At 37.3% G+C, this 18,001-nt stretch overlaps 1 protein-coding gene across 1 annotated transcript; it reads left to right on the forward strand.

Moving 5' to 3' along the window:
- The first annotated feature begins 6,562 nt into the window (after positions 1-6,562).
- Positions 6,563-7,141, forward strand: LOC142173530 (uncharacterized). Its single transcript, XM_075239136.1, has one exon. It carries the CDS (start codon positions 6,563-6,565, stop codon positions 7,139-7,141), a length of 579 nt encoding a protein of 192 aa, XP_075095237.1.
- The last annotated feature ends 10,860 nt before the right edge of the window (positions 7,142-18,001 follow it).

The raw sequence follows: 18,001 nt of genomic DNA on the forward strand, positions 1-18,001 counted from the left end.
AACTATCGATGGATCCAGGTTCGAGATCTGTGTACCAATCGAATGCATTACCTTTGAGAGATTGAACAAACTGTTTGACAAGATAATCATTGTACGTTCCAACATTTTTGCAAGTTTTAACAAAGTGCGCTACATATTATTTCGGATTTCCCTTACCGTTGAATTGTTGCAACTTAGGAGGTTGATAACCAGCATGCATCTTCAAGTTATCAATTCTTTGCGTATACGGATTTGCATATGTGAGAGATAATTTGGACGACGACTCAGGCTTATCTTTGATAGCCTCCATGATGAAGTCCTTCAATTTCTCAACGGGAATTAGACCTTCAGCGAAGACTTGGATCTCCTTAGTTGTCTTGCTTGCTTTTCGGATGAGTCATATTTCTCTTGTAACCTTTGAAGATTTGAAGGTATTTGTATGGATTCTCCTTCTACTATGCTATCCAACTTATTTATTAACTTGGAAAGTTTAGCATCTTGATCTTGCACGCGCTTTGACAAGCCTTCAACTGCTTTTGTCAAATTTGCGAGTTGTTCTTCTATGGTAGAAACTTCAATGACCATTGCTTGGAGGTCACATTAATTGAGACTAAAGTAGATCCAACGATCAAATCATCATCATAACCTAGCATGAAAGGTTTCTCAAACTTAGATAAACTAAGTTGGGAAAGAACATTTTTGATCCTTTTGGCGACATTGTTCCCTTTTTGGGTCGTGCTTGTAGAGGATCTTGATCCTTTTGAAGATGAAGATCCGAAATTTGGGTTTGACGTGGACGAGACTTGGAGTGCTTGTTGTCCTAAAGAGCTTGCTTTGCTCCTTGTAACTGGCCCAAAACTTCCAAAGGTAACAACGAGGATGCTTTCCACATCAGCATAGAACTTGGAATTAGCAGCCTCACTGGAAGTTGATCTGGAGTTAATTTTCTGTGAAGCCATTTCGATGTTCTTGAACTTTGGTGATTGAAAAGTTGAGATGAGAGGTAGAGATTGTCCCACTGGGCGTGTAAGAAATTGTAGACCCTATATTTTGTTTTTAATAAGGGTGTATTGGTCATTAGCAAAATAATAATAATAATAATAATAATAATAATAATAATAATAATAATAATAATAATAATAATAATAATAATAATAAGAAACTAACTAAATAAACAAAACAAAAAAAAGGAAAAAGTAAAGAATTGAAATCAAAGGGCCGAAGCCCATTAATATATCTATCAAAAAGTTGAAAAGGGTTTAGAAAGCAATTGGCTTCTGAAGGAAACGAAGCAGAAAGCTTCAGAACGGAAAAAACAAAAAAACGAAAGGGAAAAGGGGGAAAAGGAAAAAAGGGTTGCTGCTCTAAACTCACAACAGAAGCTTCAGGAAACAGCAAATTACAAGCAGGGAAGAAAGAGAGAAAAGAGAAAAAGAGGAGGAAGAAGTAGGGACAGTGCGTTGGAACCAAAGCTATAATCGTTGAGGAATCTTAAGCACTAATTGTGTCTTACGGGAATTTCTTGAACTTCTTCCTCTGGTAGATTTTAACTTCGATTCTCATGATTGGATGATTCTACAGAGTAATAGAAATTACACTAGTTCATTCACACAATTGAGAATTTTCTTCCTAAAGAATCAATAGAACTTTATGAAATTGCAATAATAAATTATATGAATAGGTTGGAGTTGATAGATTAGTAATTACTCATATGTGGGTAAATATAATTCGGCGAATTAAGAGTCAAATATGAAACCTCGAGGGTTGGGTATTCTAAATTAGCTATAAATTAACCTAAACATGAAAATTAACATGAGATCGATATCATGCAATTATAGATTGATTAGAGGAAGTTGTACGAATTGCTCGAGGTGAAATATTTGGTATTTCGGCACGAGTACTGTGAGTAGTAATCTTACCGCAATTTGTGTTTTTCATAACTTGCATGATTTACACATGATTTTTAATATGAATATGTTACCGATTATTTTGAGTTGCATGTGGGACAAGTCTTTTACTCGATATGATACCAAAATAGTTATTTGAGATGATTACCGTCGTTTTAAATATTCCCGTTGTCACTAGATCTTCTTTACCATTACTTGAATTTACTGTTATCAAAATGAAATTACATGATTTGATAAGAACCGAAATGCCCTATATTGTTTTAAAATATTTTCTACGAGTATATACAGATTACAGAGACAAGTATAAAAGGGAGTAGACATTGAAGGATCCCGTAGCTAACGGCGGGTTCGTTAGACCTGGTGCACCTTGTAATTACTGAGTAAAGTTATAGCCCTTGCTAGTGGGAAGGTAGAACTAGCATACCGTTACCGATTTTACTCGAGTAAGGACTACTGTTATATTTGACTTCTGACAAAGAAGTCCACAGTTATACCGATTACATGATCCATTCATTGAAACCTCCCAAATATGAATATTGATATTATACAGGGTCTACCGAGCTTATTACTGAATTATTGATTGAATTATATTACATGAAAACATGACGAGACTGAAAATTATTTATTGTTTCTGAAAGGGCATCTTTATGATACTTTCTGTTTAATATACTAGCATGTTTTCTGACTTATCCCCAATAAAAACGGTTGTGGTTAAGTGTTATTACTCACTGAGCTAGCGGCTCATTCCCCGCTAAATTTATTTTACAGAGACAGGAGGATTTCGTTAATTAAAGCGCACATGTTGATAGTTTTTTGTGAGCCTCGCACTGATTCGCGTGGGCGGAGATTTTATTTATTATTATGGTCTTTTCTTTGAACTCTTAGAGTCGCTCCATAGTCATCCTTTTAGTGTCGTGAGTATTCATTTGTTGATATGGACTAGTTACTAGTATTGTACTTTCTTTCCGTATTTTTTTAGAGTTGGTTTTGGTTTTATTATGTTGAGGAGGTTGGTAATATTGGTGGAAACCCGTTTGTGGTTAGTTGATGAAGATTGTGACTGATTTAGGTGAATATTGGTTGGTTGTTACTTGTTTATAAGACATGGAAGTTTTTGGGATAGTCCAAAAATAAGGGAAACTCTGTCCGATTTTCTGTAAAATATCAATGAGGCTTACTTGGGGGCACTTGCTCCTAAGTGCCGATCATGATCCTAAATTGGGTCGTGACAAATTTGGTATCAGAGCTTAGTCTTTAAGTCCCGAGTCATGGACCAATGTTTAGTAGAGTCTTGTTCATGGGTATGTAGGCGCCCATACTTATGATTTTGAGGCTACTGAATATCTAGGAATGTTTTCCCTTCTTTCATCTTTGATCGTACGTTGAGATAACTTGAGATTGACTTTCGAATATCTCTTTCATAAATGGTTGGGACACGCACACCCTCATCTGCTAGACATGGTGCTGGATGTAGTGCTACCCGGGGTAGCGGTCAAGTTGGCGTTCATCAAACTAGAAGATAGGCTGTTATTCAACCTGAAGTTGGGAACATGGGTCAACCCCAAGCTTCTATGCCAGATCAAGTACAAGGGCAGGGAGTTCAGGACGCTCCAGCACCAGAGCCAATTGTTGTACCTATTGTTGCCTTACCTGCAGACGTAGTGGCAAGGTTATTGAATGTGTTAGAGGCATTGGTTCCTACTCAGGGTGGAAGTTCAGCTCCTCAGACTACTTTACAGACACAAGCACCTGTACAGACTCAGACTTTCGGGAATAAGGAAGTATCCCTACAAGAGTTCATGAAAATGAAATCACCAAAATTCACAGGTTTTGATAATTCGGCAGATCGTCAAAGTTTATTAGATGGGACACTCAAGGCATTACTTGCTCTAGGATGTTCTAGTGAGAGAGACGTGGAGCTCGCAACATACAAACTAGAGGATATGGCTAACACATGGTATGAAACTGTATTGCTAGGAAGGCCAGCAGGAGCAGCACCACTGACATGGGACGAATTCACTAAATTGTTCATGAATCATTTTCTTACGGACAGACTGATGAAATAATATGATAGAGACTTTGACAGATTGGTTCAGATTCCAGATATGGATGTGTAACATATAACACCAAGTTTTGTAAGCTGGCTAGATATGCCCCTTAGTGCCTACGGAAGAAGCTCGAGTTCAGAGGTTTGTTGATAGATTGGTTAGTCGTCTAGACACTGCAGTAGCCCCACAGATAAAGACTTTATCATACTCTGATGTAGTCTACCTTGCTAGAAATATTGAAACCAAGGGATGTGAGGAGCGTGCAGCTAGTGATTTACGTAAGAAGGACAAGATATGGGGGTCTTTCAGTGGCGGTTTTAGTGAAAATCGAAGAGCAGGAAATCAGGGACAACAACAATAGGGTTCTCAGACAGGGACACACTTGTCTTCACACTCCATATACATAACACATTACAGACAGGGTACTAGGGGACCATCATTATCTGGACATCGTAATTCTGAGCAGATATATGCCACTACTCCAGTCTGCCAGACCTGTGGTAGATCACATTTGGGCTAATGTCGTGTTCTAACTGGAGAGTGCTTTTGGTGTGGCCAGTTTAGACATCACATGAGGGATTGCCCTCAGCCTCCAAGAAATTTCAACCAGGCTTCTATTAAGTCAGTTGCACCTACTCAGACTACTCGTAATACTTCAGGTGCTACAGGTACAGGAAATAGAGGTCGAGGTGCTGGAGACCGTGCTGCTATGAATCAGGGACAAGGGAATGCTGGTAGCAGTCAGGCGAGAGGTTTTGCACTTAGTAGAGAGGATGATCAGGCCTCTAATGTTGTGGTTACACGCATTCTTTCTGTATGTTCATTTGATGCACTTGCGTTGATTGATCCGGGATCTACTCACTCTTGTGTGTCCTCGTACTTTGCTTTGAGGTTTAGTAGACAACCTGAGCTATTGAATGACCCTTTTCTAGTTGCTACTCCTATTGGAGAGTCTCTATTAGTTGAATACGTGTATCGTGCTTGTCAGATTCGGGTTGAGGGTAGAGATACTCTAGCTGATCTTATTGTACTTGATATGATTAACTTTGACATGCAGATGGGAATGGATTGATTATCTTCTTGCTATGCTATCGTCGATTGTCATTCAAAGATAGTCAAGTTTGAGATACCAAACGAATCCAGTTTTGTTCTAAAAGGGGGTCAGGTTCCAGAGACTTGCAAAGTTGTATCTTTTATGAAGGCTCAACGACTTCTGAAGAAAGGTTGCTTGGGTCTCTTAGCTATTGTAAATGACACAAGAAAGGAAACAATTAGTATAGAAAGTGTACCAGTAGAGAGAGAATTATTTGATGTATTTCCTGAGGATTTACCAGGATTGCCTATAGTACGAGAAAGAGATTTTGGTATTGATTTGCCACCTGACACATAGACCATATCAATACCGCCATATCGGATGGCACCAACAGAGTTAAATGAGCTAAAATAACAACTGCAGGATTTGTTAGAGAAGGGTTTTATCAGACCGAGTATATCTCCATGGGATGCACCAGTACTGTTCGTAAAGAAGAAAGACGGATCCCTGAGAATGTGCATTGACTACAGGTAGTTGAACAAGATAACAATACGCAATAAATATCCTTTGCCTCGTATAGATGACATGTTTGATCAGTTACAAGGAGCTGCCCACTTTTTAAAGATTGACCTTCGTTCTGGTTATCATCAACTTAGAATCAAAATGAAGATATTTCTAAGACTGCTTTCAGAACTCGATACGGGCACTATGAGTTTCTTGTGATGCCTTTCGGACTGACTAATGCTCCAGCTGCATTCATGGATTTAATGAATAGGGTGTTCAAGCCGTTTCTGGATAGATTTGTAATTGTATTTATTGATGATATCCTGATATATTCTCGTAGCCAGAGAGATCACGAGAATCATCTCAGGAATGTATTGCAAACATTGCGAGAACATCGGCTTTATGCTAAGTTCTCAAAGTGTGAATTTTGGCTAGACACAGTATCATTTCTAAGGTGTGTTGTATCCAAAGATGGAATTATGGTAGATCCTAAGAAGACAGAAGCTGTGCAGAAATGGCCCAGACCTACTTCTCCTACAGATATTCGTAGCTTTTTAGGTTTGGCAGGCTATTACAGGCGTTTTGTGCAGGATTTATCCAGAGTAGCAGTGCCGCTGACCAAGCTAAAACAGAAAAATGCAAAGTTTCAGTGGACGGAGAAATGTGAATAGAGCTTTCAAAAACTCAAAACATGTTTGACAACTGCACCAATATTAACCTTACCATCAGGTTCCGGAGGATTTACAGTGTTCTGTGACGCATCGAGGGTGGGATTAGGATGTGTTCTCATGCAAAATGGTCGCGTTATTGCTTATTCTTCAAGGCAATTGAAAAAGCACGAGCAAAACTATCCTACACATGATTTGGAGATGGCTGCAGTGGTATTTGCTCTAAAAATTTGGAGACATTATGTATACGGTGAAACTTGTGAGATTTATACTGACTATAAAAGTCTGAAATATATCTTTCAGCAGAGAGATCTGAATCTTCGGCAGCGTCGTTAGATGGAACTACTCAAAGACTATGATTGTTCTATTTTGTATCATCCTGAAAAAGCCAATATGGTGGCTGATGCATTGAGCAGAAAATCTATGGGGAGTTTGGCACATATAGCTCCTGCAAAGAGACTTTCGGTCAAAGATATTCAGAGACTAGAAGATACAGGTATCAGATTTAGTGTCAGAAATTCAGAGGCATTGTTGGCTTGTGCTCAGGCTAAGTCTTCATTAGTTGAGCACATTAAGGCCACCCAATATAAGGATGAGCGATTATGCAAATACAGAGATGAGGCCTTAGCTGGTAAAAGCAAAGATATGATTGTTGAAAGTGATGGTGTGCTTCAAATGGGTGACATGCTATGTATAGCAGACGTAGATGGGTTGAGACATGCTATTCTTGAAGAAGCCCACAACTCTAAATACACTATACATCCTGGATCTACAAAACTGTATCATGACCTAAAGCAATTTTATTGGTGGGAAGGTATGAACAAAGATGTTTCTAACTTTGTTTCTAGTTGTTTGACTTGTCAGCAGGTCAAGGCTGAGATCAACGACTTGCAGGACTGTTACAACAAATTGAGATTCCAGAATGGAAATGGGAAAGAATTACTATGGATTTTTTCACCGGGCTACCACAAACCCTTAGAGGTTATGACTCTGTATGGGTGATTGTAGATCGACTGACGAAATCAGCACACTTTTTGCCAGTGAAGACTATATATGGTGGAGTGAGGTATGCACAAATATATATGAACGAAATTGTCCGACTTCACGGAGTTCCAATATCCATCATCTCTGATAGAGGATCAAAATTTACCTCACACTTTTGGAAATCTTTTCAAGAAGCATTGGGTACACGAGTAGATCTTAGTACTGCATTTCATCCACAGACAGGCGGGCAGTCTGAACGTACTATACATATCTTGGAGGATATGTTGAGAGCTTGCATTTTTGAGTTTGGAGGTAGTTGGGACGCTTATCTACATTTAGCTGAATTTGCTTACAACAATAGCTTCCAGTCCAGTATTCAAATGTCACCGTACGAAGCATTGTATGGTAGAAGATGTCATTCTCCTATCGGATGGTTTGAAGCTAGTGAGACTAACTTATTGGGACCTTACTTAGTACAAGAAGCTACGGACAAAGTCCAGTTGATCAGACAGAGATTGCTTACAACTCAAAGCAGACAAATATCTTATGTGGATAAGAGAAGAAGAGATTTAGTGTTCACAATTAGGGACAAACTGTTCCTACGAGTCTCTCTTATGAAAGTGTGATGCGGTTTGGGAAAAGAGGCAAGTTGAGCCCCAGGTTTATAGGACCATATGAGATACTAGACCGAGTGGGAGCGGTGGCTTATCGTTTGGCACTTACTCCTGAGTTGTCCTTTATTCATCCAGTTTTTCATGTCTCAATGCTAAGAAAATGTATATCAGACTCATCTCAGATGCTTGAAGTACCTGCTATACCGCTTGATGAGAAGTTGTCTTACGAGGAGGAACCGATGGCTATTGTTGATAGGCAAGTAAGAAAGGTACGGTCAAAGAAAATTGAGTTCGTAAAAGTCTTATGGCGAAATCATGCAGTTGAAGGAGCTACTTGGGAAATAGAAGATGTTATGCGAGTCAAGTACTCCTATTTGTTTCAGTCTACGGGTACATACTTGAGTTAAATTCGGATTTCATAAGGTAGGGAGGATGTAATACCTTTTTTTTTTATAAGAGTGTATTGGTCATTAGCAAAATAATAATCATCATCATCATAATAATAATAATAATAATAATAACAACAACAACAATAATAATAATAATAATAATAATAATAATAATAATAATAATAATAATAATAATAATAATAATAATAATAATAATAATAATAATAATAATAAGAAACTAACTAAATAAACAAAAAAAAAAAAGGAAAATGGGAAAGGGGAAAAAGGAAAAAAGGGTTGCTGCTCTAAACCCACAACAGAGGCTTCAGGAAACGGCAAATTACAAGCAGGGAAGAAAGAAAGAAAAGAAAAAGGGAGGAGGAAGAAGTAGGCACAGTGCATTAGAACCATAGCTATAATCGTTGAGGAATCTTAAGCATTAATTGTGTCTTACGGGTATTTCTTGAATTTCTTCTTCTAGTAGATTTTAATTTCGATTCTCATGATTGGAAGATTCTATAGAGTAATAGAAATTACACTAGTTCATTCACACAATTGAGAATTTTCTTCCTAAAAAATCAATTGAACTTTATGAAATTGGATTAATAAATTATATGAATAGGTTGGAGTTGATAGATTAGTATTTACTCATATGTGGGTAAATATAATTCGGTAAATTAAGAGTCAAATATGGAACCTCGAGGATTGGGTATTCTAAATTAGCTATAAATTAGCCTAAACATGGAAATTAACATGAGATCGATATCATGCAATTATAGATTGATTAGAGGAAGTTGTACGAATTGCTCGAGGTGAAGCATTTGGTATTTCGGCACGAGTACTGTGAGTAGTAATCTTACCGCAATTTGTGTTTTTCATAACTTGCATGATTTACACATGATTTTTAATATGAATATGTTACCGATTATTTTGAGTTGCATGTGGGACAAGTCTTTTACTCAATATGATACCGAAATAGTTATTTGAGATGATTACCATTATTTTAAATATTCCTGTTGTCACTAGATATGTTTTACCATTACTTGAATTTACTGTTATCGAAATGAAATTACATGATTTGATAAGAACCTAAATGCCCTATATTATTTTAAAATATTTTCTACGAGTATATACGGATTACAGAGACAAGTATAAATAGGAGCAGACATTGAAGGATCCCGTAGCTAACGACGAGTTCCTTAGACCTAGTGCACCTTGTAATTACCTAGTACAGTTATAGCCCTCGCTAGTGGGAAGGTAGAACTAGCATACCGTTACCGATTTTCCTCGAGTAGGGACTACCGTTATATTTGACTTCTTACGAAGAAGTCCACAATTATACCGATTACATGATCCATTCATTGAAACCTCCCAAATATGAATATTTATATTATACAGGGTCTACCGAGCTTATTACTGAATTATTGATTGAATTGTATTACATAAAAACATGACGAGACTGAAAAGTATTTATTGTTTCTGAAAGGAGATCTTTATGATACTTTCTGTTTAATATACTAGCATGTTTTCTTACTTGTCCCCAATAAAAATGGTTGTGGTTAAGTCTTATTACTCATTGAGCTAGCGACTCATTTTTCGCTAATTGTTTTTACAGAGACAGCAGTTGACGCATGCGAGGATTTCGTTAATTAGAGCGCACAGGTTGATAGTTTTTTGTGAGCCTCACACTTATTCACGTGGGCGGAGATTTTATTTATTGTTATGGTCTTTTCTTTGAACTCTTAGAGTCGTTCCATAGTCATCCTTTTAGTGTCGTGAGTATTCATTTGTTGATATGGACTAGTTACTAGTATTATACTTTTTCTGTATTTCTTTAGAGTTGGTTTTGGTTTTATTATGTTGAGCAGGTTGGTAATATTGGTCAAAACCCGTTTGTGGTTAGTTGATGAAGATTGTGACTGATTTAGGTGAATATTGGTTGGTTGTTACTTGTTTATAAGACAAGAAAGTTTTTGGGATAGTCCAAAAACAGAAGAAACTCTGTCCGATTTTCTGTAAAATACCAATGAGGCTTACTTGGGGGCACTTGCTCCTAAGTGCCGGTCATGATCCTAAATTGGGTCATGACAACAATAAATTTGCATCAAGAAAATAAAATCAAGACCGAAAAATATTGCAACAATCGTTGTATTTTATTTCAAATAGTTTGAGTGTTACAATCTGTATGATTTCTCTGATACTTCTTTCCGAATATAAATTCAAGTGCCTTTGAGTTTGATCTTGAATTTGAAGTTGATTTATCCGCCGCGAACACTTTGATTATTGCCACGAATTGTATCACGAACAAGTAGCCTTGATCTTGAACACCTTGTATTTAATTTGACTTCGTTCTTGATCTTGAATACTTGTAATCTGTGTTGAAGTGCTTGAATGCTTAAACACTTGCAGTTTGTAGAAAATTGTGGCCTTTGATCCACGAGCTCCCTTGTGTCTTCTTGTTATAATTTATGGTCTCCTTTTCTGAGTGACGAAGATCCCTATTTATAGTTGTGGGAGGAAATAGTTGTGATGAGAACAAACTCTTTCTGACCAATCAGATTAAAGAGTGATAAGACTCCATTTGATTGGTCAGAACATGTCACTTCCACATGTGGCGTGATTTCATTGGCCTTTTAATATGACTTGGCATGGCTTGTCATTTTGACACATGACACGATCATATTGACTCTTCTGTTTGACTTGGCATGCCACGTCATTTGATACGTGGCACCAAACTGGACCTCTAGAAAGATGGCATATTGGGCCTAATAAAGTGGGTTCATCATTTGTAGCCCAACTAAATGGACTAGCCCAATGGATTTAGACTTCTTTATTTAACCCATACGTATTGAACTTATATAATTAATCCAATTATATTAGCCTATAATATTTATTTGGATTGAAATATATTTAATTAAGATTAAATCCAAATTTCTTATGAATTTAAATTCAATAAAATTTCAATTGCCTACAATTTCGTTCTGCAAAATTTAATTAAATTTTGCCAAATAGTTTTAGGATTGATCCTCTGTGGAATAAATTAAGAGAAAATATACAAGTTGTCCCCTAAATTTGTTACACTCTAATTTTACGAGTGATCTCTTACACTATTATTATTTTAAGTAGAAATAATACTAGTATACCGCTTCAAAACTGACGCAGTAAAAATAATATTAAAGAAAAATAGGCGCAAAACAGATACTCGAAAGTCGAAACAGATACCCAAAATACAAATGTGGGCCCCTTTTTTCTTTTCTTTTCAGTCCACCTTCCCGATCCCTGAACAGCTTCTTCAACCCCACCTCTCTCCCTTTCTCCTTTCCGTCTCATCTCTTACCATTTCTTCAGCTACAAATCTGTCTCTTTTTCTCTTTTTTATTTTGATTTTTTCTGTTGAGGTTTTTTGTTTTTAAGATGAAATAGTCTTAAAATAAGGGTGAATGGGAAATGGAGGAAAAATAAAATTTTTGAGTAAAATTTTAAGTTTCCCCTCTTGACAATGAGACATTGTCCCATATTGGAAGAGGAAAAGATTTTTGGTGGGTATATATATAATTGCTCTTCTTGTAGCTCTTAAAGAGTTAAGAAGAAAGCAAGCCTCGCACCGTCGTCGTCGTCGCTCGGCTCGGCTTTGGCTTCGGCTTCGCATTCGGCATTCGGCATTCGGCATAGTAAATATTAACGTAAGATTATCCGCATTTATAACAGATATTTCTGTATTTGTGTTATTCTTATTATTCTGCAAACTAAAACCTTTGTGGTTTTGTGTACTCCCGTTAAGCCTTCGTGGCGTTTTGTTGGAGATTAAAATCTACGTGATTTTTACTCCAGTTTGAAAACGTGTATTAAACATTTGTTTGTTTCATTTCGTTTTACAGAAAAAATGATGACTGATAGCGAAAACAAAGCTGTTCCGACGGTGACTGCCAACGCATCGACAAGCCGAACACCGGCGTTGACACCGGCAGAAAAACCCGGAAAATTTTCTGGGATTGATTTCAAGCGCTGGCAGCAGAAGAAGTTCTTCTACTTAACTACGTTATGTCTACAGAAGTTCATCAAGGAAGATGTTCTTGATCTGCCAGATAAAACTCTAGAGAATGAACGCTTTATCGTGATTGAAGCGTGGAAGCATTCTGATTTTTTATGCAAGAATTATATTCTTAGCGGACTGGATGATAATCTGTATAATGTATACAGTAGCATGGAGACGTCAAAAGAATTGTGGAATGCGCTTGAAAAGAAATATAAAACTGAAGATGCCGGGATGAAGAAATTTGTTGCCGTAAAATTTTTGGACTACAAAATGGTAGATAGCAAGTCTGTTATTACCCAAGTCCAGGAATTGCAAGTGATTATTCATGATCTACTTGCTGAAGGTCTTGTCATCAATGAAGCATTCCAAGTAGCAGCAATGATTGAGAAGTTACCTCCGTTGTGGAAGGACTTCAAAAATTATTTGAAACACAAACGAAAGGAAATGTCCCTTGAAGATCTCATTGTTCGGTTGAGAATCGAAGAGGACAATAAAGCTGCTAAAAGGAGAGGCCGTGGAAATTCAACAATAATGGGAGCAAATATTGTTGAAGATAACAAAAAGAGGAAGAAGGCTTCTGGTCCGAAATACAACCCAAGCAAGAAGCGGTTCAGTGGAAACTGCTACAACTGTGGGAAAAACGGACACAAATCTACGGAGTGACGTGCTCCGAAGAAAGACAAGAAAAGGGGTCAAGCAAACATGGTAGTAAATCATGATGATGTTGATAACTTGTGTGCCATGCTTTCTGAATGTAACTTGGTGGAAAATCCTAAACTGTGGTGGTTTGATTCAGGAGCCACTCGCCATGTTTGTGCAGTTAGAGAAGCTTTTGCTACTTATGCTCCTGCTGGACCCGGAGAGACAGTTTATATGGAAAATGCTTCAACAGCAACAGTTGAAGGATATGGGAAGATATTTCTGAAAATGTCTTCTGGCAAGGTCATGACTTTGAACAATGTCCTTCATGTTCCCGAAATGAGAAAGAATTTAGTCTCTACTGGACTTCTTGTTAAGCACGGTTTTAAGTGCGTTTTTGTGTCCGACAAGGTTGTCACAATTAAGAATGAAATATTTGTAGGAAAAGGTTACCTCACCGAGGGCCTTTTCAATCTGAATGTAATGGTTGTGGAAAACAATAATAATATTTCAGCTTCTTCTTACTTACTTGAGTCAAATAATTTATGGCATGTACGTTTGGGTCATGTCAATTATAAAACCTTGCGGAAAATGATTAACTTGGAAGTACTGCCTAAATTTGAATGCGAAAAATCAAAATGTCAAACATGTGTGAAATCTAAGTATGTTAAACATCCTTATAAGTCAGTTGAAAGGAATTCAAATCCTTTAGACTTAATTCACACAGATATTTGTGACATGAAGTCAATACCATCTCGCGGTGGAAAGAAGTATTTCATAACTTTTATTGACGATGGTACTCGATATTGCTATATTTACTTACTGAATAGTAAAGATGAAGCAATAGACGCATTCATGCAATACAAAAATGAAGTTGAAACGCAACTTAACAAGAAAGTAAAAATGATAAGAAGTGATAGGGGTGGTGAATATGAATCTCCTTTTGAAGAAATATGTTTAGAATATGGAATTATTCATCAAACAACAACCCCTTACACGCCCCAATCTAATGGGATTGCGGGAAGAAAGAATCGCACATTAAAGGAGATGATGAACGCGTTGTTGATAAGTTCTGGTTTGCCACAGAACTTGTGGGGGGAAGCCATTCTTACGGCTAATCGAATATTAAATCGAGTGCCCCATAGCAAAACACAATCCATTCCATATGAAAAATAGAAAGGAAGGAAGCCCAACTTGAATTATTTTAAAGTGTGGGGGTGTTTGGAAAAAGTGCAAATCCCTAAACCCAAAAGGGTAAAGATAGGACCGAAAACCGTTGATTGTGTTTTCATAGGATATGCGACAAATAGTAAAGCATATCGATTTCTGGTTCATAAATCAGAAAATCCCGACATTCATAATAATACGGTTAAAGAATCAGATAATGCTGAGTTCTTTGAAAATATATATCCGTATAAAAAGGAATGTGAGTCGTTTGGTGAAGGATCTAAATGACCTCGGGAAGAAACAAAAGAAAGTATATGTAATCAGGAGGATCCAAGACGTAGTAAACGTCAAAGAACGTCTACTTCATTTGGACCAGATTTTGTGACTTTCTTATTAGAAAATGAGCCTCAAACATTTAAAGAAGCTATGACTTCTTCGGAATCATTGTTTTGGAAAGAGGCAGTCAATAGTGAAATAGAATCCATATTAAACAACCATACATGAGAATTGGTTGATCTTCCTCCTGGAAATAAACCTTTGGGTTTTAAATAGATTTTTATGAGAAAAATCAGAAATGATGGCACTATTGATAAATTCAAGGCAAGACTAGTAGTCAAAGGGTATAGACAACGAGAAGGTCTAGACTACTTTGATACATACTCTCCAGTTACAAGAATTACGTCCATACGGATGTTAGTAGCATTAGCTGCAGTGTATGGTCTTGAAATTCATCAAATGGATGTTAAGACGGCCTTCTTAAATGGAGAGTTGGAGGAAGAAATTTACATGGAACAACCTGAAGGGTTTGTGGTTCCAGGTAAAGAAAAGAAGGTATGTAGACTTGTTAAGTCTCTTTACGGACTAAAACAAGCACCCAAACAATGGCATGCGAAATTTGACCAAACAATGTTGTCAAATGGTTTTAAGATAAATGAATATGATAAATGTGTGTACATTAAAAATGTTCCAAATCACATAGTCATTGTTTGCCTATATGTGGATGATATGCTGATAATGAGTAATGACATTGCCAACATAAATGCTACTAAGCGTATGCTCAATAGCAACTTTGATATGAAAGACTTGGGAGTTGCTGATTTAATTCTGGGAATTAAGATCCATAAGACTTCTCAAGGTCTAGCATTGTCACAATCTCATTATATTAAGACAGTACTTGAAAAATTCAAGAATTTAGGCTTTAAAGCTGCAAAGACTCCAATTGACGTGAATCTTGCATTAGCAAAGAATAAAGGCCAAAGCATATCACAATTGGATTATGCTCATGTGTTGGGATGCTTAATGTATATCATGAATTGTACACGACCAGATATAGCTTGTGCTATAAGTAAACTGAGTCGATATACGAGCAATCCAGGCCAATCTCATTGGATGGCAATGAAACGAGTTTTGGGATATTTAGAACATACCCAGAACTTTGACTTGCACTACAGTAAATTCCCTGCGGTGATTGAGGGATACTATGATGCAAATTGGATCACCGGTTCAACTGATTCTAAGTCCACGAGTGGATATGTATTCACTATTAGTGGAGGAGTGGTATCTTGGAAGTCGTCCAAACAAACATATATTGCCTGCTCTACAATGGAGGCTGAATTCATAGCCTTAGATAAAGTCGGTGAAGAAGCTGAATGGCTCAGGAATTTCTTGGAAGACATTCCATTTTGGCCCAACCCGTTGGCACCAATATGCATACATTGTGATAGTCAAGCGGCAATTGGAAGGGCTGGGAGCGTTATGTATAACGGTAAATCTCGTCATATACGACAAAGACATAAAACCGTTAGGCAATTACTCTCTAGAGGAATTATCACGATTGACTATGTAAAGTCAAGTGATAATGTGTCAGATCCACTTACAAAAGGCCTAACTAGAGAGGTAGTTGAGAAATCATCAAGGGGAATGGGGCTATGGCCGAGAACAAGTCATTGTGGCGGTAACTCTGCCTAAAAGACTGGAGATCCCAAGATCTAGGTTCAAGGAGATCAAACAAAGTCATTAATGGCGGTTCAACATTGTCAAATAAAATTTTAGTCCGTTCTCGTGATGAAACAATGTTCAGTACTAAGGATAAAACATTAAGGCTTTTTAATGATTTCTAAATTTGATACGGGGTATATCAAATAATGTATCTACAGGATGACACGTTTAGGAATCACCTATGTAAGTGTGAAGTGTTAGCCGCTTCAAGGAGAACTTTGTAAGGCCAGTTCTCTACGCACTTATGAAACCAGGCGCTGTTCATGGCTGAAACGAACACAACAATGAGAACCAAAGACGGTTAAGGGTTGATTGTGTGACTTATGGTTGTCTAGGTATACACCAAAGATCGACGGTTCAAAGATATCAAATCTACCGATTGACCGAGTATATCCGACATAAGTTTACTACGAAAAGTTTAAAGGGAAACCTACTTATCCAGATACGATTAATCCTTGCTTGTAAATCACACAGTTTTTCCATGCATACTTTCGTGATATAGCCATTCCCCATTCATGTGGGGGATTGTTGAGATTTTTTTTTTAAAAGATGAAATAGTCTTAAAATGAGGGTGAATGGGAAACTGAGGGAAAATGAAATTTTTGAGTAAAATTTTAAGTTTTTCCCTCTTGACAATGAGATATTGTCCCATATTGGAAGAGAAAAAGATTTTTGGTGGGTATATATATAATTTCTCTTCTTGTAGCTCTTAAAGAGTTAAGAAGAAAGCAAGCCTCGCGCCGTCGTCGTCATCGCTCGCTCGGCTCGGCTTCGGCTACGGCTACGGCTACGGCTTCGGCTTCGGCTTCGGATTCGGATTCGGATTCGGATTTGAATTTGGATTTGGTCAAATGATTGATTGATTAATTTTTTGGACCAAATTTATTTGTTAATAGTAAATATTAACGTAAGATTATCCGCATTTGTAACGGATATTTTCCAATCCGTGTATTGACCACCAGGCAGTCGCCTAATGCTCTTCCCACCATGAATGTGCTTGCTCCACAAACAAGCTAATGCTTGCTCCACCATGGAGGGTGGACGATTGTTCTTCTTCAACACTGGCTGCTATATATATGTGCAGCAGCTGTTGAAGAAAGACACACACAATACACAAGACACATAACTGAAATCGCTCAACAGATTTGCCTATACAGTGCACTCCTTCCTCTCAGCATTTTCATACGATTTTCTGAGTTTCTACTCCTTCGTTCTGCATTGTTTTAACTTCAAACAAAGCAACTGTAAGTGTGATTTGCTACCGAATTTTGTGTTCGCTGAAACACTGGGGTTTGAAGTACCGCTACACCAGTGTGTGATTCGTTCTATCCTGGGAGGAAATAATCCATTACCTTGGGTACTAGGAGGGGATTAAATTCCTTAAGGAAACACTGTGAATTCAGTGGGGTCGAATTAATTACTGTTTCATTACGATAACTTATATTTTGCAGAATTATTATTTATAAATACAGCAATATTGGCGGGACTAACATTTTCTTCCCCACCATTCAACAACAATAACAACAACACAGTGTAATCCCACAAGTGAAGTCTGAGGAGAATAGTGTGTATGCAAACCTTACCCCTAACCTTAAAGAAAAGAAATGTTGTTTCCGATAGACTATATCATCACGACAATGGAATTCTTCCCCACCATTCGTTCTTTTTATTACTGGATTGCTTTTCCTTGGGAGCTGAACCAATGCAAAATAGTACTTCCGATCACCTGTTCTCTCTTCTCAATTTTGAACGGGAGATTAAGATTGCTTCTGTAGGAATCTCTTTGAGTACATATTTTTTATTCTCAAAATAGTACGTTTGATTATTAAGAAAAAAAAAGAATAGAGACAAATTTCTTTAGCTGGACTCAATTGATCTGTTGACATTGCTTTTGTTGAAAATTTCCACAATTGGAAAAAGATGCTTTCTTGTCATCTCCGATGATGGTGCCGCTGTTTTTAGACTTTGTATATTCACAAATGTGCATCTTTTTTCCGTGAGATGAAAAACACCTCCACTTTCGGGCCATTGAGGT

This window comes from Nicotiana tabacum, chromosome 19, assembly GCF_000715075.1.
Source record: "Nicotiana tabacum cultivar K326 chromosome 19, ASM71507v2, whole genome shotgun sequence".
Classification (NCBI taxonomy): Eukaryota; Viridiplantae; Streptophyta; class Magnoliopsida; order Solanales; family Solanaceae; genus Nicotiana; species Nicotiana tabacum.

Coding starts and splice junctions, on each gene's coding strand:
- LOC142173530 (XM_075239136.1), top strand. CDS start 6,563: ATGGGGAGTTTGGCACATATAGCTCCTGCAAAGAGACTTTCGGTCAAA.